Source organism: Aspergillus fumigatus, chromosome 1 (assembly GCF_000002655.1).
Source record: "Aspergillus fumigatus Af293 chromosome 1, whole genome shotgun sequence".
Classification (NCBI taxonomy): Eukaryota; Fungi; Ascomycota; class Eurotiomycetes; order Eurotiales; family Aspergillaceae; genus Aspergillus; species Aspergillus fumigatus.
In genome coordinates this window covers 1872574-1896510 of record NC_007194.1, presented here as the reverse complement: position 1 = coordinate 1896510, position 23937 = coordinate 1872574, and the positions used below count along the sequence as shown (strand labels likewise).

Genomic DNA, 23937 nt, shown 5'->3' with positions numbered 1-23937 from the left:
CAAAAATAGCAGGACAGTTACTGCTACAGTAAGGAATCAAGTCTGGTAAAAACGCTCAAACATGCTGCAACAATCTGTAGAGGTTTGCAATCAGTTTCCGTAACACTGTAAATAGAGGACGACAAAACATACCTCCAATTGAAGTTCTCGATCCTTAGCTTTATTGACCTCTTCGTTGATGGCCTGTGCCAGGTTGGCACCAATGGCCTGTCCACCACCCGGCCTCCGAGCGAACGGCCACTGGGAATACTCTGCCAGCAACTCATCAACTTGCGCAAAAGCACGCTCTCTCGCCTCGTGGCTCATTGTAACAAGTGCATTCTCCAACACGTTGGCCGCATAGGCCGCGCATATCATGACAACAGTTCGAAGATACCGGAACTCAGCATCTTCAGGGAGCCATTGGTTGGCCGGCAGGATCACGGTGCGGCTGGTACAAACGTTGCGGACACGGCGATGAAGATCATCTTTGGCGCCTCCGTCGGCAACTGGGTGTGTGGCCATGTCAAAGAGGAGGAAATTACGCTTTTCAGTACGAAGAATGCCTTTGTCCACGAGACCCTTGGCAAGTCGTTCGCGGACCTGCTTGAGCTGATACCCAATCTTCATCAGGTTCCACGTTTCACCTAGACAGAAGGATTAGCTGCACGTCTTCTCTTTCGTAAACCTGTCAGAACTTCAGTGACCAGGAGTGCTTGCACGCACCGCTCATCAGGTCAATCCACGAGTTCACGCTCATCTTCTCACTCGATTTCATCATCTTCAATGCCTCGTCCAGCAAGACCTCACCAGTCAATGTATCATCGATGACTTCAATTACGCGATCTGCGAGAGGGAACCGTCGCCGGGAGGAGTCCTTTTGCATGCTGATGCGACCGCGGAGAGCCAACTCGATGACAATGCAACCCCGAAGAGCATAGGAAATGTTCTCGTTCCAGAATGAAAGATATCCCTAACACAGCGGAGAATCACAAGCTCCATGTCAGCAATGCCTCGTCAATGCGCACAAGCGGCTCATCGAGCTTCGCGGCAATATTTTCAATCCAGCACTGACCTGTTTATCCTTCAACCCCAGCAACAGCACTTCCTCCATCAGGGTCAATTTGGGCTGTTTGCTTCGCTCTTCGCTCTCACTCAGATCCCGGGGATCGAAAGCGATCTTGTGGCCATTCTCAGAGCTTGTGAACGAGGCCTCGGGCCCGCGGTGGTCAAGTGCGGAGCCATTTCTAGATATCGGGGATGACACTCTGCTATCATCGTTGTCATCTCCGCCAGCGACTCGACCGCCACCTCTCCGGCGTGTCAAGCCCCCGGCTGAGGCCATGAGGATGTCGGGATGAAGGACGGTGGACTGAAAGCGGGGAACTGGTTGAGCAACTGATGATGATGGGGACTCGGCCGTGAGGCGTATATGGTGATGCGTCTAGGTCGGATGCGGAGCAGACCAGAAAATATTGAAAAAAAAAAAAAAAAAAAAAAAAAGAGTAAGAAGAGGAATCTGGCGTTTATCTCACTGATTGCCTGGGTGGAAACTAATTGTCAGGGGCGGTGGAGCGCAGAGCACAAGGAGAGTGACAGATGAAAGAGTCCACGGAAGATAAGAGGAGAAAATCACGGGGTAGAGACAGAGTATGGCTAGGAGGAATACCAAGTGACCGGAATCAATCTGCTGTGTAGATATTAAAGAAACAGAGAATTGATGTTTCTGTGCCTAATGTTAATTTAGAAGATCATGGTCGTCTCAAACAACATTTCTTTCTCACTAACGTCTGCTGGATTGTTAGCGCTTCGCCGGTTACGGATGAGAGCCGCACCAAGACACATCTGATCTTGAACCTCAACAATAACTGGTATGGTTCCAATTGACTTATCGTTTTTAACTATGCGAACCCAATTAATTCTTGGACAGAAAATTTGTCTAGTTGGCCCCTTGAAACGCAAATCATACATACTATTCCATACAGACACCATGCCACTTCCTAACAGGTACACGTCATCCGATTAGTGAGACGGACAGATAAAAAAGGTGAACTCAACAGAGTACTCCAGCCTTACGATGGGTAAAGGTAACAGACATTCCCTCAGACCCGTTTCTGATCTACAGAGAGTAGTAGACTGGTCAACAATAGCATTCACATGTGATATACACGATATAGTAGGGCGAAAAAGCACCGGCATGTATCAGCATACAAGCAGCGTCCACGATGGTCAGGGGACCTCCACCTCTAGGATTTTGTGGCAGATGCATGCTCACATCCCTTTTCTTTTTCTATCAGACCCTCCAACCTATTCCCAAACCGTAGTATTAAGCGTTTAGTGGGCTGAATCACCATTAGCGTCAATATCCTGGATTCTTGTACTCGCACGAGATAAACTTACCATCAGGCTGGGCAAGGATGTACTCAACAGCCTTGTCAACTGTTGAGAGAATAAGTAGATGAACTTGGATGAGCGATTCGCTAGGCACTGTTCGAGTGTACTTACCACTGTGGATAGCGTCGGCCTCCTTGTCGGGGATCTCAATGCTGAACTCCTGTTGACAAACTCGTTAATATAATGCTCGTCTGGGAAAATCTCCCGCTAAACCATACCTCCTCAATAGCCATCACAACCTCAACAGTATCCAGGGAATCCAGACCAAGGTCGTTCGAGAAGTGGGAAGAGCCGTTGATCTGCTCACGTTAGACTTTGTCCATATGACAAATCATTGCTTTCTTGAAAGTTTGAAGATGGAAGGGGTAGCCGGCCCATTGCATCAGCTGGCATAAACGGTGGCCACGAACCTTGCTGGCATCGGAGACCTGTACACCATCAATCGCGTCAGTAATTTGGTACTCAAACACCATTGTTGGTAAAATTTTGGCTGTTCCGTCCGATGGACCACTGAGAGCAAGGGAAAAGAAGTTGAACGAACGAACCTTGTCAAAGTTCTTCAAGAGGTTGACTATCCGGCCCTCAACCTCCTCCTTGTTCAGACCGGCGGGGGCAGAGTAGAGGCGGACACCCTGGTAAGCAAAGCGAGGGGCGAATTGAGCAGGACGAGCAACAGGAGAGCTACGGATCTGGAAGGCAGCAGGAGTCCTGACAGCACGGGGAACGGAAGCTCTCAACGAGCGGACGACAGCGGAACGGAACATGGTGACTGTGTTAAGGGTGGGTGGAAGGGGCAGATTGCCTGACGAAGTAAAACCCGACCGAAGGATAGATTATTCAAACAAGGGAATATAAAACAAGAAATGGAGGAGACGAGTTCGTCAGGGAGAATTGATAGATACCCAGGGAACTTGATTGACACAAGAGATGGAGGTTTCCATCTTTTGCTTTGCGCTTGCGGCTCGGGAAGCAAAATCCTGCCGGCGGCCAATCAGCGGGCGGCAGAAAGGAATGACCTAAGCACTGCCGTTGCTAACTTGCTCCAAACCAACAAAAGACAGTCAGAATCTCATATCTTGCTGGCATTGAACCCTCTCCACCCCTCAACCGGGCCCTCGCTCTCCTCACTCTCCTCGTCTGCTCGCCGTCTTTTCTCTCCTTTCTGATCTGCTTCCCTACAACAGTCGCAATGGCCTCCTCGACATCTGTTGCGAGGCTGGTCGCCTACCGTCGCCCTACTCCCTACCTGTGGGCCTCTTCTCTCCGTCTTTCGCCTCTGGGTTCAATCGCAACCTTTTCCTCCTCGGTGTCGAGAGCTGCTACACCAGCTGGTCCTCCTCAGCCTGGATTCCGTTTACCTGCGCCGAGGAAATGGGACCAGGATCCCGAGTCCTCGCTAGACAAGGCCAGCAAGTACTTCCTCATGGCTGAATTATTCCGGGGCATGTACGTGGTTCTGGAGCAGTTTTTCAGACCACCGTAAGTTATCCTGGCACTTTCAAATCTGCAGTTTTTGTACAGTCTCAGAATCAATTTTTCACAATTCTGGCTGTGCATTTTGATTCGTGTCGAGCATTTGGGAAAATCATGAGACTAAGACCGGTTTTCACATTATAGTTATACTATCTACTACCCCTTCGAGAAGGGTCCCATCTCCCCCCGCTTCCGTGGCGAACATGCTCTGCGCCGCTATCCCACTGGTGAGGAGCGTTGCATCGCTTGCAAGCTCTGCGAGGCCATTTGCCCCGCTCAGGCTATTACCATCGAGGCCGAGGAACGCGAGGACGGAAGTCGACGGACAACCAGATATGACATTGATATGACCAAGTGCATCTACTGTGGTTACTGCCAGGAGAGTTGCCCTGTTGATGCTATTGTCGAGAGTAAGTTGATCCGACAGGTTGATCAGTATGACCCCACAGCTGACAGGATACACGCAGCTTCCAACGCGGAATACGCCACTGAGACCCGAGAAGAGTTGCTTTACAACAAGGAGAAGCTTCTGGCCAACGGTGACAAGTGGGAGCCAGAGATTGCTGCAGCCGCTAGAGCCGATGCCCCATACCGGTAGGGTGCGGTCGAGTTTTCTTTTTATTCATGAGAACCCTTCTACGCTTGGCTGTTGTACTCTAGCGATCCTTGCCGAGAGATCAGAAATCACAAAATTAGAGTGACGGGAAAAGAGTTTTCCATCTATTCGAGATGGCAAATGTACCGACTCCTTCGTGGAAGTCTAACGTTTGCCTCTCCGCCTTGTACATAACGAATCCTCCGCCTGCGTTATCCCACATATACAGTTCAGGCTCAAAGGAGTTTTCGAGCCGCCAAAATCTGGCGTTCTCCTGTTTCTTGTCTTTGTCGCGATGTCAGAGGAAATCCTGGTTTGTCTTTGTCTATTTTTCTACTGTTCTGCTAACGAGTCAATCAAACAATTCACTTTTCATTTGGATCAACATGGTATCTGTTCAGGCTGTGCTGCATGGGGTCTTCTAGTCTTCCTCAACAGCAGTAGTCATCCGAAGGCATTAAGTATATATGTTCCATCATTGTAGGACAATAAATGAAAAGACAAAAAAGCCCTGATATTTGCACGAACAAATCGCTGCCTATGCATACATGCACAACATGAAAAGAGAGCATTTCCCAAAAGACCCCAAACACCAGTTCTCCAGATCCCACTCAGTTTCCTTCCCTTACTTTTTGACAGGATTGTCTGTCATAGATACACACAGCACCGGGGCCATCACCGTGGATGCTATTCCTTTATTTCTTTCCACCCACCTTGGCTTTGAAGCTTCCCTCAAACCCAGGTCTGGCCTTCTTCTTGCCCGCGGCAGGTTTCTTGCCTTTGTTGCCCTTCTCCTCGCGTCGCTTGCGGAGGTTCTCCTCTCGCTTCTGCTGACGGGCATCCTTGCCCTTCTTGACGGCTTCAAGACGCTCCTTCCATTCCCGCTCGGATTTCTTCTTTGCGGACTCCTTGCGCTTCAACGCCTTCTTGAGAAGGGAGGTGTCATCCCGGACCTTTTCCCCGTGCGCACGCTTCTTGGCGTTCAGCCACATGTCCTTCTGTTCAATATCCGCACGCTTCTCCTCGTCCATCTCGGCCAGGCGGGCCTTCTTTGCCTCTGCCGCCTTGAGAGCCGTAGCGGGATCCTGCGGCCCATGACGCTTCGGCTGTTCCCGTACGTTCGTCAGACTGGGATCGGCCACCTGGCCATCGGCGAACACCACCCGGCCAAATGAGAAGTTGACGTTCGAGCCGATCGAATCAGCGGGGGATCGCGGCGACGCAAGAAGTGAGCCGGAGCCACCGGGGGAGAAGCGCTTGGCCATAGCCTCGTCTTTGGCGCGCTGCTCTTCTTCCTTGGCCTTTTGTCGCAACAGTTTCTTGTGTGCCTTGCGCTGCTCGGCTTTTTGCCGGCGAGCCTCGATCAGCTCCTGGCGGTTTCGGGCGGGCTTGCCGTTGAATCCGTCGGCATGCCGGGCGGCACGCAGTTCGTCCAAGCGCTTCTGTAAGCGCTGTTTCAACTCTTCAGGGGTCGGCTTGAGGGGCTTGGGTTCAGATGATGATTTTCGGGAGGCATCGTTGGCGTCGGTGGAAGCAGGAGGAGGGGCGATTGAAGATATGGAAGAGCTGCCGGAGTGATCATTTGAGGCATCAAACCCGGGAGAGTTGGGTGTTGAGGATGGTGAGGATGACTGTTCTGCGGGCTCGGGGTTGAATTCGAGTGAGAGGCCTTCCTCAGGGACAGCTCCTTCTTGCTCAATCTCATCATCGCTGTTTTCTACCTTGGAGGGCTTCTGCTCTTCTCCTTTATCGCTCGCAGGCTTCGACTCGGACTTTTCACTTTTTTTGTCTTTCTTTAAAGCTTCCTTGGCCTTCTTCTTTTCCTTCTGAGCGGCTTTCTTCTGTGCTTTCTTCTCCTCTCTTAACTTCTTGCGTGCTTCGGCTTCCTCCAATTTGGCTGCCGTAGCATCCGGTTGCTCTGTAGCGGCCTGCTTCTGCTTTTTCGATTTGGCATCGCCTCTCTTCAGGCCTTCCTTGGGAAGTTCAGAGCCCAGCTCTTCTTCCTCGGATGACTCAGACCCATTCTGCTCCTCCTCCTCCTCCTCCTCCTCCTCGCCACGCTTACGCTTCCGAGCATTTTCGTCCATCACATCCTTGGCCGTTTTGGCAGAATCGGGATCCAATTTCGCACGTTTGGCTTCGCGGGCTTGCTCCTTGGTCTGCTTCTTTCGCTTCCATTGGTCCTATAGGAGGAATTAAGGTCAACCACGGCCGGGACGTATACTACCCATAATGGAGAAAAAAAAGCAAAATTTTCGTCTGGGTGCAGAGAATGGGATTAATCATGATGTCCACGTACGCTGCCATCTTCACCATAATAGTACTTCGCAGGAATCAAAGAAAGAAGGCCGTCGAAAGCCTGAGCATGGCTTCGCAACCGTTCCTGATAGAGAAGGTTGTCAGTTTCCCAAGTGTTCGTGCGGGCGGGGCTTACGAGGCTTCAGGAACCGCATACCTCGATATCATCCATCCTGACTTCCCTTACCAGACCGCAGACTATCCAATTATAGACACGAGCGATCTCGTTGCAATATTCGGACGTTGCTTTGTCCTGCTGGTCGTCCAGAAGCGGTCAGTCAAAGTCGTCAACGAAAGCTGCGATACCTCGAAAAATTTAGGTGGGTGTTGAAATCTTGGCATCCAGTTTCTCCGCTCGGCTGGACTGATTGGAATGGTTGGTTCACCGCCCGCACAGTGTATTCACTATCCACATTGAGATGTATGAGGATTACCATAATTGGAGGACAGTGTTGACCTAGGTGTTGAAAGTGTTGGCATTATGTAGACTACATGAAAGACCAAAACGTATTGTGATGAGCGACTGGGAATGCTATCTCGCACTGATCTGTTTAGTTATAACTGCTCCTTTGAATTGGAATGACTTTTGTTTCAGTTCAACTGAATGACTGAGAGGGATATGGAACGTATAAGGTGTGAGATAAAGATACCTTCTTAGAAGGGTACTGGGAAAAAGGTCTGTATCATCTGCCCTGCACATAAGCGATATGCTTGCTCGTCTAACCACATGGCACCAGAAGGATGAGATACGAATATAGAAATGCTTAGTACTCCTTCACTATATCTTGATTCATTGAGCCATGAACAAGAACGCCGAAGAACGTTCTACCGAGACGCAACCTGGCATCGTCTTGGTGCTCCAACCGAGTGGATCACTCTCTCGTCAGCCCTGGACCTTGAGAAATGAACGAGTATCGAGACCAGGGCATCCTTCGCTCCTGACAGCCGTAATATTGTCATAAGGAAACGGAAGTGTCCATATCAAATCGAAACTGCTCGCAATCAGCAAGACTTCACGCACATTATAGTCCTGCACGAACTCACCGGTCCTCTGGATATTCCGGGACGTGATCAGAGCCTAGTTCCTCCACGATCTCTTTCATTTTCCCATGCCGCCATGAAATCAGGATATTTCCCGGTCCCTGGAACTTATCCACGAGGTTTGCTACGCATTTGACTTGATTCCGTTTGCATGAGAGATCAACTGCAAGACCTAAATCGATGGCGAGCGGGAGGATGGTCTCGAATGAGCGTCTGTGCAGACCATCTAAGCGAGAGTAAGGGGTTAGATCAGCATGATCTGATTGAGCCGTAAGGAACGCCAGTATAGACAGTGGCATACATCTGTTTGGCCTCGGGGCGACGATATAGCCGATGTCATATGTTGAGTTGACACCGAACACATCCCGGAGGCATTGTGCTCGTCTGAAGCCGTCGGCATTCAAACCCGAGTCCTTAGGGTCGCTGGATTTCTCGCCATGTCGGATGATGTAGAGTGTTGGTCGGTCTGCCGCTGTTGAGGAGATCACGAGGGATGCGAGTAGCAAGACGAGGAAACAAACACGATACATTCTGGCCAATTTTCGGACCGGGTAAATGTTCACGATGGAGATACGCTGATTAGATGGACATAACAGTGCAAACAACTTCTTATAGGTGCTCCATCACGATCTCTCCTGAAAGCATGTGTGAGTATATGCAAAATGCGTGATGCTTCACTAATGAAAACAAGATCAAGTGGAGGCTTGCGTAACATCGCAAGTTGATCAAGAAATTGAGCTAGAAAACAGATGACCTGTCCATGTCATGTCATGTCTCATGCTAATGTTTTTAAGCTCATCACTGAGGGAATTTCGTCTCGATTGGACTGAGCAGACTTCTGAGAGAGGTAGATCAGGTGCCTTTTTAAGCCATTAGTTGGATGAAGAAGTTTGTGTGACTTGGTCTTGATGCGACTCGGCCATTATGTGATTGTCCTGTAGAAAAGTAATGATCATGAAGCAGTTCTGCGTCTTTTTCAACAAATAACTAACTTTTGGGGTGCTTGCTGACACATGTTTACTTTTTGCAAGAGTGATCATCTGCATCTGATACTCGTTGAGCATGACTCTTGCCGTCTTACGACGATCTTCGCCTGATATCACACGTTGCATAAAATATTGAGTTAGTTGATTGTAGGCCCTTTCGGAGGCGAGTCCCTTCGGTAAGTAGACATTGAGACTTGATGTTGAATGATGGTCAGGACATAAGCTACGTGGTTGATCGTGGCTTAACTAGTGGGATAAAGGATGCATATAATAGGAGGAGAGTCCCAGTAGGATGCCTTTCCAGTAGTCAGGTTGAACTTGGATACGGGGAACACTAGCATATAAGCATGTAGACATCAAGTACTGAGTAGATGGTTGTTCAGGTCTTGCAGGTGCGATTTGGAGTCCTTCGTTGCCTTGCTCATAGAATGTCCGAACTCCGACAATTAAGAGCTTATGAGCTGGTCTGTATGTTCAATCCGAAACTTCTTACGCTTTGATTCGCGCTGTATTCTATATCCGCGGCGCTGAATGACTTGGGTCCCTGTCCGAGGTAGGTAGTCAATGGAGATGCGAATAATATGGCTGCCTGCTGAGTGGACTTAATGTGAGGTAAGGCAGTTGTATGATTGGAGGTGCCGCTACAGTAAGGTAAAGTATCGAAGATAGTTGGTATCTTACGGAAGCCGGTAGTCTCGGATATGTTGCAATGGATACGGAGTACAATTGAAAAAAAATTGCAGTCCCTAAATATAGCTTTGGCAAGGGCAATGTTATGAATTCAGAAATGGCAGGCAACAACTCCACAGTTTCTATAACGGAATGGATAACAATAGGAAGATCGCATTATGCTGTTGCCATTGCACAGCCACTCGACCCAGCCACAGGTGGCTCTACGGCGTATTCAGTACCTTAGGTTTTTTATGGTAATCCGATAACAAACAGCGGTTCAGCTTGCCGAGAATTAGGCAACTAGAAATTGAGGGTTCATTTACCTCGAAACTTCAGTCCCGTGGTCGATATCTGGAGCCAGCCAAGAATGCACTCCCTTATAATATTTGGCGCCATCTGCTCCGTAGCATCAAAATATTCTGATCAAAATTTACCTAAACGAGTAAGGTCGAGGAGATCTGGCGGGGCATGTCCTGCGTAACTTGGATGTACTCCGAATGACTTTACGTATTGTCGTCGAATTCAGCACTGGGCTTCTGGAAGGCCACAGCCACCCCGCTACTTTCGCGACCATAATGCAGTGTGGCAAAGGTATTTGTTTGGAAATATGCTTCCTGAAGTCGAAATGTATGGCTATGGCATGGATAAGCCACAATATGAAGTGTCCGCATACCAATGAGCGTCGTCAGTAAGCGCCCCATCGATGACGGGACTGTGATAGCATCCGACAGAATATTGTAATGTCCCATACGTACGGAGTATCTACGGTGGTCTCATCGCCCTGAATGTGGGGTTCCATCCCGTCAGCAATCGATTCAGCCCTACATGTACCAAGCAGCTAGTTACTAGGTTGTAGATATAAAAGACAGGAGGGGCGCCCTTCAACTCTGCCTCTGCTTCATCATTCTTGAGTCAATCACACATTGTCTCCTCTTGAGAGTTCCATCTTATCCACTTTCTATTATTCCAACACAATACCCAACACAATAATGTCCGGTCCTTACGATCAATACTCCCAGCAGCAAGGCTACGGCCAGGGCCAGGGTCAATACCAGCAGGGAGGATACCCCCAAGGTGGCTACGGACAACAGCCTTACTCTAGCCAGCAATACGGCCAGGAGTATGGCCAACAGCATGGTCAGCAACACGGTCAATACGGAGGCTCTGGTGACTACTACAACCAGCAGCGCAATTACAACCAGGATCAGTACGGCCAGCACCCGCAGAGCCAATACGGCCAACATGGCCAACACGACCACCAGTATGGTCAACAACACCAAGGCCAGGGGTCATACGGGCAGCCTGGGTATGTCACCTGCCCCACCACTCTCTTCTCACAGTCATAAACTTCCGGTAACATCAGCTGACATTTTCTCTCTCTAGCTACAATGACCAGAACGCTCCCGGTGGAGCCCAAGAGGGCGAACGAGGACTCGGCGGTGCTATCGCAGGCGGTCTCGCGGGTGGATTTGCAGGCCACAAAGCTGACCACGGTATTCTCGGTACCATCGGAGGCGCCATCATGGGATCCGTCCTGGAAGACGCCGTCAAGAAGCACAAGCACAAGGATGGTTCCTCCGGACACAGCAGCTACGGTGGCTCTCAGTACGGAAGTCACCAAGGCGGGCATGGTTCGTCAAGCGGTGGTGGTCTGATGGATAACTTGGGCGGCTTCTTCAACAAGAAATAAATCACTTGCGTGGTCCTCGGCTGAGCCGGTACAGAGTACCGCAAGCTTAGTCAATTCTGCGAGTTCCTCTTTTACCTATTTGATGACTTTGACCTACCCGATGATGACTTGCTGTTGCTTCGCTTGTTTCTTCTTGATACCGATGTTGCATATGAGGCACTTTGCTTGACGGCCGATGACTAGATTTAATTTGTTTTCATCTGCACATTGAACTCAAAGGCTGGCTTGTAGACCGTATATTATGCTAGAGTAGCGTGAGGGATGCTGATGAAATTGGTCAATGCAGCCCAAAGAACATTGCTAGCATTGTTATTATTGCAATGTCTCGTCAATCATCAAGCGACCGATATGTTAGTCTACCGAATGAGCTTGATTGAGACGTTAATCGTCCACTCGAATTAGAGTAGGGTGTGCAGTCTCTGTAGGTGACTTAAATCCCGTATTAGTACTGGCTGTGCCGATGAATCTTGAGCTGCCTAAACCATAGCTTCATCGCGGGACAACCAGCCAGCTATTTAGGCCCTGATAGTCGACCGAATATTACTTGAGGACCTAGCACTTCACCTCTTCACTTCCTGGTTAAAAGTATCTGACTGCTGAACAAAAAAAAAAGCATCCTGGAGACTTTTTTTGTCAATGGAAACTTCTGCTAGGACAGTCCTCTGCTAGCCATGCAATAGACATGACAGACTGTATAATGCTTATATACGAAGTACTGTCAAGCTTTTTTCCAGCCCGATGTATCTACCATTGCTAAATTCAGAGGAATGTGAACTGGTGGTGGGTGGAACCCCCTAAAATAGGCTAGCATACACTATGTGTGCCTCAGGCCTAAAACATCCGCCAAGCCCAACATCAAAAGTTCGATCGGCCGGAAACTGAGCATTTCGCATACGGAGCAGCTCAACCTTTTAAGTCGGCATAATTCAAAATGATCGTTCGACAACTATGCGTGCGGCAGAGTATGTGTCATTGATAATTCTTTGCTATGATATCATTTGAGTTCTGTTGCTAATCAGTCTTCTGCAGACCGCCAATTTGCTCTCAACCGGCACACTCGCATCTTGAGCCGATTCTCCTCGACAGGCGCTCCTGTCGAAACCGCAGAACAAACCCCCGCAAAAGAAGTGACACAGCAGCCAGCTTCATCTGCCAGCGCTGTGAGTGAGGCAAAATCAGTAGCATTGTCAGCTAAGGAGGCGTGGCGCAAGCGCGAAATGCAAAGTGAGCGAGAACGAACAACCTTCCTCCATCTCCCTGCTAGAGTTCTGACTTTATACCCTTGCAGAACACAAATTTCACGCCCTCGGTAGTGATGTATCAGTCGCATACCAACCAGAAGATCTGATCCGAAATCCCCCTCGACCCTCCGATGTCACCCTAGAATTGCTCCTCGCATCCCAAACGCACCTCGGCCATTCTACTTCTCGCTGGAACCCGCAGAACTCGCGCTATATCTTTGGTATTCGAGAAGGCGTTCACATTATCTCGCTCGATGTAACTGCAGCGTACTTGCGGCGTGCAGCCAAGGTTGTGGAAGAGGTTGCTGCCCGAGGTGGATTGATTCTTTTCGTCGGCACACGAAAGGGCCAGAAACGGGCAGTTGTTCGGGCCGCGGAACTGGCTAAAGGCTACCACATTTTTGAGCGTTGGATTCCTGGCAGCTTGACCAATGGACAACAAATCTTAGGCCATTGCGAGACCAAGGTGGTAAATGCGTTTGACGAAGAATTGCCGGAATTCAAGGATCTTCGCACGGATCAGCCGGCCATCAAGCCGGACCTTGTGGTGTGCTTTAATCCCGTTGAGAATGTTGTTTTGTTGCACGAGTGCGGCTTGAACAATGTTCCAACCATTAGCATCATCGATACGGATGCCGACCCAACTCAAGTGACTTACCCCATTCCTGCGAATGACGACAGTTTGCGTTCCGTGGCTGTCATTGCTGGCGTTCTGGGAAGGGCTGGAGAGGCAGGCCAAAAACGGAGACTCGAGGAGGCTAAGAGCGGCAGGATCACATACAGACTCCCTACACTGAAGGAGCTCGGCATCAAGCTTCCAGAGAATATGGCTGAGACCGCTGAAAACAAGCAATGATGTGTGTTCTCTCTTAGTGAGGTTTTGTTCTTTCATACCCAAAGTCCAGCATCTCGATTAACTGAGGGATTGTATTGTATAGAGCTATGTAAAGTTTTGTCACTTCCTGGTGTGATCATCTGTATTAACAGCTTCAATTTAAGTCAATTTTCCTGGAGATCTTTTTATAGATCCTCTCAAGAAAGCGGCAAAACAAATACGGACCTGTATCTCCTGGTAAGTTCGAGCTGGAGTGTCAGCCAGGTGTTTCATCACGAGCTTTGAAAGAATATGATCAAGATGGCCAATCTGAATTCTCTTAAAAGTATTCTATCTTTCTATACTGCAACGCCAAGCCCTTCTCTTTCTTTTCATTCCATTTGCGCATAGCCTTATTACCAGTTATAGGTATCGGCGATTTAAATACAGTGTGACTCATCACGCTGTAGCATTTAATGCTTGAGAGTATAAACAACACGGCCTCGGGAGTCTTTACCCTTGTATTCAACAGGCCAGCCATCAGACACAACGCGTCTCTCATCGCCGTTGTGCAAAATGATGTCCAGATCCTTCCAAGCAGGAACAAAGCCGCTCTCTTCGTCGCGGTTGAATCCAACAGTCACCTTCTCCTCCGTCGAGCTGTAGCTGATGGTGTACGTAGACATCTTAGGCTGCAGGGAAATTCCGTCATCCTCATACCAGCTATAGGAGAAGACGCAACCATGTGAGCTGCCCCTGGGAGGGAATATCTCAACGCCTCTGTAGTCGTCAAGTTCGTCTACCGCCAAGGAAGCCTCGGTCTCATCCCCAGGCACTCTAGTTTGAACGGGCTTTCCAACAGGAATGGCACCACCAATACGCGCGACAAGCGGAATGCTATCTCTCCATTGCGAGGGGATCTCGACCCACTGACCGGAGGCATAATAGGTGTAGGGCGAGTTCATGTTGACATACCCAAAGTCGAACTCATCATTTGCCTTACGTGGAAGGTACATCTTCGCAACGGTTACACCAGGCTCGTACACGCCTCCGACGAGGATCGTGTCACCGAACCAGAACTGTTCTTCTCCGGATTTGAGGGCCTTGGTCCAGACTTCGGGATCGGACTCGTAACCCCATCCAATCCAGCGCTGAGGCGGAGAAGCGGTCAGGTGGCTCTCCAGACCAAGGGAGTATATGTAGGGGAGGATCTCATAACGGCGCTTGATGGCGTCGCGAACCAGCGGAGTGATCTCCGGGTACATCCAGGGCTCAATGACATCTCCGACGGCGGTGTTTCCGGGCGACGTTTTGAAACAGTTGATGGCGAATCGAGGTGAATGGATACCTAGTTGGACCCATCGGAGGAGGAGTTCGGGAGAGGGTTGGGGTCCTGTTGAGGAAAGACAGTCAGTCTTCGTCTTTCATCAGCGCTGTTCAAGGGTGGAGGCTGACCTTCGAAACCACCAATGTCATGACCGGAGCACTATCGGAAGTCAGCATGCAATGCTCGTCCAGCTCAATCTGCTATGGTGGAGTCTCACCTGCAACAGTGAAATCCCAGCGTTCAATGACAAGGCGTTGGCGCCTTTCATGCTCTCCCAACTGGTCATATTGTCTCCACTCCAAGAGCTGGCTGCATAACGAAGGGTTCCCGCAGTGGCGCTTCTGGTGAGAACAAATGGTCTGTATTTGGGCTCCATGTCGACTAAAGCATCATGAGAGGCTTTGCCCATGAGTTCAGTATGCATTGCGCGGCCCCAGAGCCCGACGGATTTGTCTCTCTGTGTCTTTGCCTGTTCAGTGACTCCTGATCCATCCAGAGCCAGTTGCCATTCGTCATCGGGAAGTGTATATTCGTTGTTGTCGTTCCACATGCCATCGATTCCGGCTCGCTTCAGGCTCTGGACACCTTCATACCACCATCGGAAAGCGAAGGAGGAGGTAAAATCAATGTGGCATCCATCACCACCGGTCCCACCCCCTGCACTCCATAGTCTCATTGTGCCTGGTTCCTGAGTATCGGGCTTCTTGAACAGTGCGCCCTCACTGACAAGCTTCTGGTAATCTGGATGCGTCGCAAGCACAAAGGGTTTGATATTGGCAAGGAGTCTGATTCCTCGAGCGTGGTACTTCTTAATCCACTCTTCAGGATTGGGGAACCGATGCTTGTTCCAGGTGAAGACATTGCGGACCTTGGGTTCTGTCTCTGCAATTGAGTAACCGGAGCTCATCTGATGTGCAGAGCATGGAATGCCGTGTTCCATGAGCTTGTCTGCGAACTCCATGAGTCCTTGGTGCGCTGGTGGGTCATCAAGCATGGTGTACTTGTAACCACCGGAGATGTAGCCATAAGCCCAGCGAGGTACAAGGAGCGGGAAGCCAAGGAGCTCAGCATATTGCCTCACGGTGTCCTTGAGGGTCTTTCCTACGATCAGATACTGCTCGAGGCCTCCATAGTCTTGACGGTAAACCTTGAAGTGACCCCAGAGCCCATCGATTTCGGAACCGACCGACCACGTCCCTCTGGAGTGTGTTGTTGAGAAAATGGCCACACAACCAGCGGGAGTCACTTTGATCAGCAATGGGATGTGCTTATACAACGGATCTGTGTTGTAAACATCGTATCCGAAGCTGTCTGTCGCGGAAAGTTGGAAGTGACGCCCGGTGAGGTCCATGGGCGCCCTCTTCTCGCCCAGCCCAACATGGAGCGCATTCCGGTCATGCTCAGAATAGTGCGCGATGCCGGTTGCGTCGGCCACGTACGAGCGCAGTGGCAGATCCCTGTGAAGGGGCTTCTCTTCACCAGTCCACGACAACGAGACTATTGGAGTATTGCTCCATTCCACAGTGGCCGTCACGTCGCCGACCTCAATTGTCTTGGAAGAACTGCCATCGGTGACAGATACATGAATGCCATTGAGGTCTGTGTTTGGCTTTGAAATGCTCGGATACGGAGGAAGAGGACGGTCTTGCGAGGAGAATGTCACGCGGAAAAGGTTTGGACGAATCGGTTCGAATGTAAAATCAAAGGAACAATCTTTCGAGTTTTCTGAGCGCAGATACACTGACGGGTCTGCCGCGGCATTTCCTGAAGGCTGTTCTTGGTACCCTTTGGGGCAGAATTCTTTTTGAGGCATGAGTGCTTATAGTTCGCTCAATTGATTCGAAAGAAGCCAGTCAGGAGGACTCTCGCGGAAAATCTACAGAAGCAGAAGTCTACAGTACGGCGACATCATATCTATTTCAATGCTTCCCCTCATCATCCCCTCATTCAAGAAAGGGCAAGGTGGATAACCCTACGAGTGGTGTCAGTACTCCATAAGGAGAATATGATCGGATCTCGGCCTCCATATCCGTTGGCATACTATTACCCCCACAGAATGTCGTCGGTCCATCGCCGTCTTCTCCGCGATATGATCCCATCAGGTGACTCTAACGTTGATCTGGTTATCGGGGTTTCCTGCCGAAATGCGAAACTAAAATATTCCCAGCCTAACACGAACCTTCGCCCCGCTTTGAGGACTTCAGGTCCCGTTCGATTGATTGGACGAGGCGTCGGAGGTTGCCCGTCGCAAAAGAGTCATGCCATGCAATCCTGCGGTTTTAGCTTCATATTTCCCACGTGCAACCAAGGCTAGATGGTCTCGGTCCGCAATTGACTTTGCAGCCCTATCTCAAAATGGCTTTCCGCTGCCAATTGCCGTCGGGTTTTGGGTTGCCTCGTCCGGGGTTGTCCTCCCCCACGGGGTTCCCCATACCTCATTTTAACACACAAGTCATGGGTGGATAAAAAGGTCTCCTTGATCAGCATGACGGGGTCTTGAAGGAATCAAGTTTGTATGCTCGCAGATCCCACAGTGACCTCGGCGACGTATACTATCAAAATCACGCCCTCTCCTTTCTCCTTGTCACCTCGTCTTTTGGACCTCTAGGCACGTGAAAAATACTTCACCCATCTGGAACTTCAATCAGGGCCAGGGAAGCACAAGGGAACCATGTCCCTAGGAGCAGAGCCGGCATACAGTAAGGGCAGAGATGAGGAACTGATTGAGACAGTTCAATCTGCCCCTTATCAGGGTCACACGCAACATAGCGAGACAAAGAAAGATGACGCCCTTCAGCTCATCGAGCAAGTGGGCCACTCGACAGTTCTTACCGCAGAGAATAACGCACGAGTTCTGCGACGAATCGACTTGAGGCTGTTGCCTGTTCTCTTGGGTATCTATTTCCTGCAACAGCTCGACAAGTCGACCCTCTCGTATGCCTCGGTTTTCGGTTTGATCGAGAAAGCCCATCTCCACGGCAAACAATACTCTTGGTTAGGCTCGGTGGTCTATGTTGCGCAGCTCGTTGCTCAGCCCCTTATCGCCTACATCTTGGTCAAGGTCCCCTTGGGGAAATTCTTAGCCGCCACCACTCTTTTGTGGGGTGTCTCGTTGACATGCATGACGGCAGCGAACACCTTCCCAGGCTTGCTGGTTTGTCGGATGTTCCTCGGTCTATTTGAGGCCGGAGTTGGTGAGCGTTTTCATTTCATTGTCAGCATCCGTCATTGATTACTGACCGTGAGAGCAAAGCTCCGGCTTTCATCGCCGTCACCCAGATGTGGTATCGTCGCCTCGAGCAGCCTGTTCGACTGGGTTCATGGTACGCTATGAATGGAGTGGTGTTTATGGTGAGTTTTAGCTTCTGAAAGGGTTTTGGACATTCTTCTAGGGCTTTAATAACAAGCATGATACCAAATAGTTCGGCAGCCTTATAACTTGGGGCCTTGGACATATTGCGTCGTCGGTCTTCGAACCCTACCAGGTCAGTGATACTGCGTCTGTTCAACCTTCACGAATGCATGACTGACTATACTACTAGATTATCTTCCTCTTTTTCGGTCTCATTACCGTCGCGTTCTCCCTGGTAGTTCTGTAAGTAGATGCCGATCAACCATCCCTAACGGTGCAAGCTGCTAATGCGGATTGCCCAGGATTTATATGCCAGACTCGCCAATTCGTGCTAAATTTCTCAACGAGGAAGACAAACTGATCGCGATTGAAAGGTATTCTACCAGAAGATTTCGGGGCAAGCATTATGGCACATTGGTCCTAACGATGATTCAGACTTCGCATGAACCAGCAAGGTATCGAGACTCACCAGTGGAAATGGGATCATGTGAAAGAGGCCTGCTTGGACTTGAAGTCATGGGCTTGGTTTGCTCTGATGTTTTCCATCTCGTAAGAGAACCAGAAACTCACTATACGGCGAATGTGGCTCACACAAAGCAGGATCCCTAGCGGCGGCATATCCACCTTCGGCCCTCTTATTGTCAAGGCTTTTGGATTTGATCAGTTCAAGACGATTCTCTTCAACATCCCGTTCGGTGCAGTTCAGCTCGTGGCAACTATGGGTGGAGCTTGGTTGGCAACCGTCATCAAGATGAAGGGGCCTATAGTCATTCTCTTGTGTCTACCGCCAATTGCTGGCTGCGTAATGCTCCTGCAAATTGCGCATGATGCGGAACATCGGGGCGCTCTGCTTGCTGGATATTACATTGTAAGTCATGAAGACCCTTTTTGATGAGTGCCGCTAACAACAGCCAGCTTTCCGTCTACCCAGGCATCAGTATGTTTTCCGAAGAGGTATGCTTGGTACTGTAGCTGACCGACAATTAGCACCTATGATCTATTCCTGGTCTGCCGCGAACACTGCCGGCGAAACGAAGAAGAAAGTGACGACTGGCATGTTGATTGTCGGACAATGCGTTGGCAACGTACGTGCCTACAGCAAAATAACAGTAAAGAGTCCCATGCTAATGTTTTCCCAGATCATTGGTCCCACTCTGTACACAACCGCCGAAGCGCCGCTTTACAGACGCGGTCTGCTCTCAAAGTAAGCATTCAGACACCACAGACTCGTGCCGGCACACTAACGTAAAACCAGCCTCGCCATGTTCTGTGTACTGGTTCTTCTCTGCATGTAAGTTATCTTCTTCTCCTTTGCGGCACTCAAGCTCTAACCCTCACGTTTAGTATCAACCTGGTGTATCTCTGGTTTCTCAACAAGAAGCACGCCCAGAAACGAGTTTCAATGGGAAAGAATGCGACGATCGTTGATCACTCAATGTACGCTGTTGGTGATGGTCCAGCAGATAAGGAGGGTGTGCCTGTCCAGCAGACCGCCACGGAAGACAATGCGTTCAAGGACCTGACGGACTGGCAAAATGAGGACTTTGTCTATGTATTCTGATTTATTATCCATGACTTTGCTCCTTGGATATCTGCTACTTGTAGTATTGATTTAGTTGGATGGATATGTTAGCTCGCTCGGCTTATGATAAGGGCCTAATTTGATCATGAAGAAGCTCATTCAGACTTAAAATTGCCTGATCTTTCTTATTTCCGAAGCAAATGCCGACTAGATTCTTCCCAGCACGTACAGAGACGTCCAGTCACACAGTTCTATTCAAGCATAGACCTATGAGTGCTATACACTGCCGAGCCGGCTTTAATCCCGATGAGGGTGTCACGGTGTCACCCCGCGGAGTCTATTTTCTTGACTCGGTTCCGCTGAAATCTTGATCTCCCCAGATTCTCCCGCTTTCAGCGAGTAGCTCCCAGGATTTTTTTGAGTATGTGATATGTATTCACCCTGCGATGGATTCAGATGCATCATCCCGTGTCGTGTTGGCTCCACCGGGTAAGAAGCGAATTCCAGTATGTTTCCCTCTCCCTATCCAACGTGAGCACCGGTGACAATATAGCTTACAACATGATCTAGCGAGCCTGTAGTGCCTGCAGAACGTCCAAGGTATTTTCTCTTTGCCTATAGTATTCTCTGACTCATCGCTGATGTACCCAGGTCAAGTGTGATGGGAAGAGGCCTTGCACCAGGTACCAATCGCCACCACTGATGCTCGATGCTAGGAGAGCGATGGTGCTGAGTGTATACAGGTGCAACAAGCTAAAAAAGCGATGTGTCTTTTTCCACATCCCAAAGGACCCTGCTACGGAGTACGTTACCGCACCTGTTTTATGCCGACTCCCTGTATAACTGATGCCCTCACAGGAGACTCGAAAATGTCGAAGCTGAGGTTCGTCATCTCAGAGAGCAAGTGGATGCTCTACGTGATCTTCTGCAGTCATGTTCAGATTCGGACGCCCGAGGTCTCGTCACTGAGAGACAAGCGCCTCATAGAGCGATTCTGCCTTCCGGCGGACAAGGCCCAGATTGCCATATGTCCCCTGCTTCTCAGATGATACTTGGGCCCACCGTTGTGCCTCAACTTCCTGAGGGCAGTTGTGTAGATGCCCCAGCTGGCGACCAGCCTGGGGTACACGGGCTGGCTGCGAGCCCTGGAGAAGTTTCTACCCATTCTCGCATGCAAACTGTCATTACAGAAGCAGGCAGTGTGACGAAGAGAAAAAGGTCTGGCTTCGAGATACGTGATGAGCCAGTTGCAGATTTTATCTCGAAGGGTTTGATGACCCCAGACCATGCCATTTCTTGTTTCAACACGTGAGATCCCTTGACAAAAGTTTGCAGCTTTTGTTTCACCCTTGCTAATCAAGGATGATAGATTCTTCCAAGGCTGCGTATGTGTTGCAGTACTTCTGTATCGTCCTCCTGGTTTGCTGATACGTACTGTCATAAACAGGACAGGTATATCCCGATATTCGACCCCGAGTACGACACCTTTGATTCGGTGCGCTCGCGAAGCAGCATACTACTCAACGCTATCTGCACAATAGGAAGCCGCATCGAACCCAGTAACTACCACCTATTGCTCTATGCCTTGTGAAGGCGTTCTGCTAACGTATGTTAGGGTTCGGTCCTCAGATATCTGATATACTGCACGCAGAGCTCAAGAAATGGATCAATGTCATCATCCAAAACAAGAGGTTGAACTGCTTGGAGTCTGTTCAAGCATTGCTTGTTGTTGCCTGCTATTCTGCGGAGCGCTCGTTGATCTTATCCTTCGCGACTCGAATGGCCCTAGATCTGGGCCTGGATGAAGCGTTTGAGGAGCTGACGCAGCGTATGTCGATGGAAGAAGTTGATGAGTTACATGGAGCTTCTGGACCTCCAGAGGAAGAATGCAGTTTGATGCGAAAATCCAGAACCTGGTTCGGCCTACTGGTCTTGGAGCATATGTAAGCTGCTCTTGATGGATGTCGGACGGATGGATTTGACAATCATCATGTAGTTTTCGTGTCGATGGCGGCAAGCCGCCGGGCATCCGGTTGCTTGGGAACTCACGTCGGTGTCGAATCTTGCTCAAACATCCTTCGTCGACTGTTCTGGATCTGCGTCTGTTCTCCCAAGTTGAGGTAGATACACCGAAAGGCTGCTTTTCTGTGAACCTAGCTGACCATTTATTACAGCTAAACGCCATTAGAGGTAATCTAACTATTTTGGCCTGTGTTCTGAACGATCAGCTCATATCCAACAGCTAGTATCAACGATACCTTGAGCGGCAAAGAGACTCTTATTCGCTCAGACATTGCTGGGTTCGTACAAGAGGTCAAGGTTGAACTTGATCTCTGGTTCGAGTTCGTATCCCCTCCTTTCAAGTCAATGGTGTGATATACTGACTGGTATCAGTGATTGGTTGCGCATCATCGGTAAGCTCACTGAAGATTACCAAAGCTACCTACAATGATCAACGACTCACCCTTCCACAGAGGACTCGATCCCCGCCGAAGCGGAAAAGCCGTTTCTCCTGCTCGCACTGCGCGTACAGAAATGCTGGGCCGAGATGATGCTTTACTGCAAGGCACTGCGATCAATGGGCGTAGAGAACGTTGCGTGCGTGTTTCCGACCTAGATCCCTCCCCGGCTCGTCAGCTAACTTCCGACAGAGCGATGTCTCCCTCCGAGCGAAATATCCTCGTCATGGCCAAGGCCAGCGCCCGCAAACACCTGGTCCTGATCAGCAGCGAGCCGGACTTCTACCTCGCGAAACTGAAATACGCCATGGACTTTGTCTGGGCCAAATGCGCCTTCTGCTTTCTTCTCCTCCTGAAGCTGTCCCGTCTCCTGCCGGAACGGAAAGAAGAACACCAGGAGCTCCTCGAGCACGGGAACCGACTGCTCAGCGAACTGACCAAGAGCGCGGACTCCCACGGCAACACGAACGGCAGTAGCAAGATCTACCTGCAGATTCTCAAGCTCAGCATCGAGAAGTACGGGAGGGCTGTGCAGGAGAGCGGGATGGATGTCGATCAGGCGGCCATGGTCCCATTCTGGGAGCTGTTCGACGCGCAGGCGGATTTGCAGTCATTTGTGCCCGAGCAGTTTGTGACGGAATGGGATTTTCCAGGCCTGAATCTGTTCTATTTCCCTACCGCGTGGCAGGATTTCTTTGGGGATTTTTCATTGGCGATCTAGTTGGATAATGTCTTGAAAGAAGATAAGAACGTGAGGGAATCGTTCCGAGTCTCATTATTGTTCGACCATGTACATATAAACAAGATGCCCAAGTATGTATAATGTATGAACATCCTCTATCTGCCTTAAGAAACTTTTCTTTCAATCTCATGTTGAAACGAACGAGACCTGGATATCTAACAGAAAGAGAAAGAGAAAAAAAAAAAAGGTCAAAACATGACGAGATAAGGCATGTCTAGCCCAATGCTCTCATGGCGAGCTCGACACTGTAGCGAGTCAGCAAGAAAAAATCATATCAATGATGTAAGTGGAACGTACACAGCAAAGGTACCCGCAGACACTGGCATAGCTCTCAGTAGAGTCGGCCCCAGGCCCTTCCAGAAGCCGCCAAAGCCCTCCGTGGCAAAGGTCTTCTTGAAACAGTCGGTCATGCTCTTGTATTGCTGCTGCGCACCGAATCCATCGCACTGCATCTTACTCTTGACCACGTCAAAAGGGTAGCTGCTCAGCCACAGGACCTCACCGGCAAGACCACCGTAGGTCGCGACCTTGATGCTGGAGATCTCCTCGCGCTTGATGTTGTTACGCTTGGCGTCCTGGTTCATCAGGTACTCGAAGGTCAGAAACCAGGTACCGTAGGCCTGGGCTTCTCTGAGATACGTGACATTCTGGCCTCTGTAGAGACCGCGCAGCACGCCTCCCTGAGAAATGAGTTTCCGGATGCAGTCGAGCGGACCGCTGTACAAGCGGGCCTCGCCGTGAGGTTGCGTCTGCAGGCGGATGCGGACATGCTCAATGGGTCCCGAGAGGGCGGAGTTGGTGAGACCCGCGAAACTTCCAGCCAGATAGTACTGACCATAGGAGAGGGTCGGATCGGCATATTTCTTCTTGTTGAGCTCCTCCAGCCGTCTTCTGGCTTCATGGAACGCACCGAATTGTACGCTGACCTGCAGAATATGAGTTCTTGCAAGCAAATGTCAAGTGAGTCGAATCTTAATCTTACACAAGCACCGATACCAATGAGCGGGGTCAAAGTCCCCTTGTAGAAAGCCAGGGGACCCTCATTCTTGAAGATCCTCGTGGCGCAGTCTAGAGCGCTTTTGTACTCTGACGTTGTCTGTAACCGCACCTTGACAATATCTGACAAGCGTTAACCAAGGTTTGACTCGTATCTGTGAGTCTCTGGTTCACCCACCAAAAGGCTGTCCTATAAGCCGTTAGTATCGCAAGCGCGTACAGTTGATCAGAAGTGATATCTACATACCAAGAAGCACCTGAGCAATGCCGCCCGCAGCACCAGCAGCCAAATCCTTGATGGTGCGCAGAGCTCCTCCGCCCTTTTGCATGTCCTCAAAAGCCTCCGACTCCATCTT

At 49.9% G+C, this 23937-nt stretch overlaps 11 protein-coding genes across 11 annotated transcripts; 5 read left to right on the top strand and 6 right to left on the bottom strand.

Moving 5' to 3' along the window:
* Nucleotides 1-23: 23 nt before the first annotated feature.
* On the bottom strand, nt 24-1457 carry AFUA_1G06630 (GOLPH3/VPS74 family protein; the record flags this gene model as incomplete). The annotated part of the gene is made up of 4 exons (XM_745319.2): nt 1055-1457; nt 706-952; nt 133-626; nt 24-74 (listed from the first exon to the last, which is right to left on the bottom strand). The coding sequence occupies exons 1-4, from the start codon at nt 1322-1324 to the stop codon at nt 24-26; spliced, it is 1062 nt and encodes a 353-aa protein (XP_750412.1). The 5' UTR covers nt 1325-1457.
* Nucleotides 1458-2338: 881 nt separating this feature from the next.
* Nucleotides 2339-3137, bottom strand: acpA (acyl carrier protein; the record flags this gene model as incomplete). Its single annotated transcript, XM_745318.1, has 3 exons — nt 2339-2533; nt 2592-2672; nt 2784-3137. The coding sequence occupies 3 exons, from the start codon at nt 3135-3137 to the stop codon at nt 2339-2341; spliced, it is 630 nt and encodes a 209-aa protein (XP_750411.1).
* Nucleotides 3138-3353: 216 nt separating this feature from the next.
* On the top strand, nt 3354-4826 carry AFUA_1G06610 (NuoI/complex I 23 kDa subunit family protein). Its single transcript, XM_745317.2, has 3 exons — nt 3354-3852; nt 3991-4256; nt 4314-4826. Exons 1-3 carry the CDS (start codon nt 3563-3565, stop codon nt 4442-4444), a joined length of 687 nt encoding a protein of 228 aa, XP_750410.1. The 5' UTR covers nt 3354-3562; the 3' UTR covers nt 4445-4826.
* A 310-nt stretch (nt 4827-5136) lies between these two features.
* Nucleotides 5137-7085, bottom strand: AFUA_1G06600 (putative 60S ribosome biogenesis protein Rrp14; the record flags this gene model as incomplete). Its single annotated transcript, XM_745316.2, has 3 exons — nt 6897-7085; nt 6741-6824; nt 5137-6624 (listed from the first exon to the last, which is right to left on the bottom strand). The coding sequence occupies exons 1-3, from the start codon at nt 6909-6911 to the stop codon at nt 5137-5139; spliced, it is 1587 nt and encodes a 528-aa protein (XP_750409.1). The 5' UTR covers nt 6912-7085.
* A 95-nt stretch (nt 7086-7180) lies between these two features.
* AFUA_1G06590 (putative phosphoglycerate mutase family protein) lies at nt 7181-9377 on the bottom strand. Its single transcript, XM_745315.2, has 3 exons — nt 8082-9377; nt 7784-8006; nt 7181-7731 (listed from the first exon to the last, which is right to left on the bottom strand). The coding sequence occupies exons 1-3, from the start codon at nt 8308-8310 to the stop codon at nt 7623-7625; spliced, it is 561 nt and encodes a 186-aa protein (XP_750408.1). The 5' UTR covers nt 8311-9377; the 3' UTR covers nt 7181-7622.
* An 850-nt stretch (nt 9378-10227) lies between these two features.
* hel10 (putative high expression lethality protein Hel10) lies at nt 10228-11858 on the top strand. The gene is made up of 2 exons (XM_745314.2): nt 10228-10744; nt 10822-11858. The coding sequence occupies exons 1-2, from the start codon at nt 10428-10430 to the stop codon at nt 11126-11128; spliced, it is 624 nt and encodes a 207-aa protein (XP_750407.1). The 5' UTR covers nt 10228-10427; the 3' UTR covers nt 11129-11858.
* A 201-nt stretch (nt 11859-12059) lies between these two features.
* On the top strand, nt 12060-13225 carry AFUA_1G06570 (mitochondrial 37S ribosomal protein uS2m; the record flags this gene model as incomplete). Its single annotated transcript, XM_745313.1, has 3 exons — nt 12060-12090; nt 12158-12352; nt 12417-13225. 3 exons carry the CDS (start codon nt 12060-12062, stop codon nt 13223-13225), a joined length of 1035 nt encoding a protein of 344 aa, XP_750406.1.
* Nucleotides 13226-13656: 431 nt separating this feature from the next.
* Nucleotides 13657-16679, bottom strand: AFUA_1G06560 (putative alpha-glucosidase; the record flags this gene model as incomplete). Its single annotated transcript, XM_745312.2, has 3 exons — nt 14728-16679; nt 14639-14669; nt 13657-14576 (listed from the first exon to the last, which is right to left on the bottom strand). Exons 1-3 carry the CDS (start codon nt 16321-16323, stop codon nt 13657-13659), a joined length of 2547 nt encoding a protein of 848 aa, XP_750405.1. The 5' UTR covers nt 16324-16679.
* A 24-nt stretch (nt 16680-16703) lies between these two features.
* AFUA_1G06550 (uncharacterized protein) lies at nt 16704-19551 on the top strand. The gene is made up of 12 exons (XM_077803853.1): nt 16704-17704; nt 17764-17861; nt 17933-17995; nt 18053-18105; nt 18165-18236; nt 18298-18411; nt 18463-18730; nt 18778-18799; nt 18850-18947; nt 19002-19066; nt 19118-19153; nt 19207-19551. Exons 1-12 carry the CDS (start codon nt 17182-17184, stop codon nt 19421-19423), a joined length of 1629 nt encoding a protein of 542 aa, XP_077660024.1. The 5' UTR covers nt 16704-17181; the 3' UTR covers nt 19424-19551.
* Nucleotides 19552-19840: 289 nt separating this feature from the next.
* Nucleotides 19841-22747, top strand: AFUA_1G06540 (uncharacterized protein; the record flags this gene model as incomplete). Its single annotated transcript, XM_077803852.1, has 14 exons — nt 19841-19890; nt 19966-19984; nt 20036-20067; nt 20128-20187; nt 20243-20692; nt 20754-20769; nt 20832-20943; nt 21000-21327; nt 21381-21504; nt 21559-21574; nt 21627-21726; nt 21779-21798; nt 21859-21982; nt 22036-22747. The coding sequence occupies 14 exons, from the start codon at nt 19841-19843 to the stop codon at nt 22562-22564; spliced, it is 1980 nt and encodes a 659-aa protein (XP_077660023.1). The 3' UTR covers nt 22565-22747.
* AFUA_1G06530 (uncharacterized protein) lies at nt 22748-23934 on the bottom strand (the record flags this gene model as incomplete). Its single annotated transcript, XM_077803851.1, has 5 exons — nt 22748-22830; nt 22883-23511; nt 23568-23704; nt 23760-23771; nt 23829-23934. 5 exons carry the CDS (start codon nt 23932-23934, stop codon nt 22800-22802), a joined length of 915 nt encoding a protein of 304 aa, XP_077660022.1. The 3' UTR covers nt 22748-22799.
* Nucleotides 23935-23937: the final 3 nt, after the last annotated feature.

Coding starts and splice junctions, on each gene's coding strand:
- AFUA_1G06610 (XM_745317.2), top strand. CDS start 3,563: ATGGCCTCCTCGACATCTGTTGCGAGGCTGGTCGCCTACCGTCGCCCT. Junction 3,853..3,990: donor GAGCAGTTTTTCAGACCACC/GTAAGTTATCCT, acceptor TTCACATTATAG/TTATACTATCTACTACCCCT. Junction 4,257..4,313: donor TGTTGATGCTATTGTCGAGA/GTAAGTTGATCC, acceptor GGATACACGCAG/CTTCCAACGCGGAATACGCC.
- AFUA_1G06590 (XM_745315.2), bottom strand. CDS start 8,310: ATGTATCGTGTTTGTTTCCTCGTCTTGCTACTCGCATCCCTCGTGATC. Junction 8,007..8,081: donor CGCCCCGAGGCCAAACAGAT/GTATGCCACTGT, acceptor ACTCTCGCTTAG/ATGGTCTGCACAGACGCTCA. Junction 7,732..7,783: donor CCGGAATATCCAGAGGACCG/GTGAGTTCGTGC, acceptor GATTGCGAGCAG/TTTCGATTTGATATGGACAC.
- hel10 (XM_745314.2), top strand. CDS start 10,428: ATGTCCGGTCCTTACGATCAATACTCCCAGCAGCAAGGCTACGGCCAG. Junction 10,745..10,821: donor GGGTCATACGGGCAGCCTGG/GTATGTCACCTG, acceptor TTCTCTCTCTAG/CTACAATGACCAGAACGCTC.
- AFUA_1G06550 (XM_077803853.1), top strand. CDS start 17,182: ATGTCCCTAGGAGCAGAGCCGGCATACAGTAAGGGCAGAGATGAGGAA. Junction 18,106..18,164: donor GCGTTCTCCCTGGTAGTTCT/GTAAGTAGATGC, acceptor CGGATTGCCCAG/GATTTATATGCCAGACTCGC. Junction 18,237..18,297: donor AAACTGATCGCGATTGAAAG/GTATTCTACCAG, acceptor ACGATGATTCAG/ACTTCGCATGAACCAGCAAG.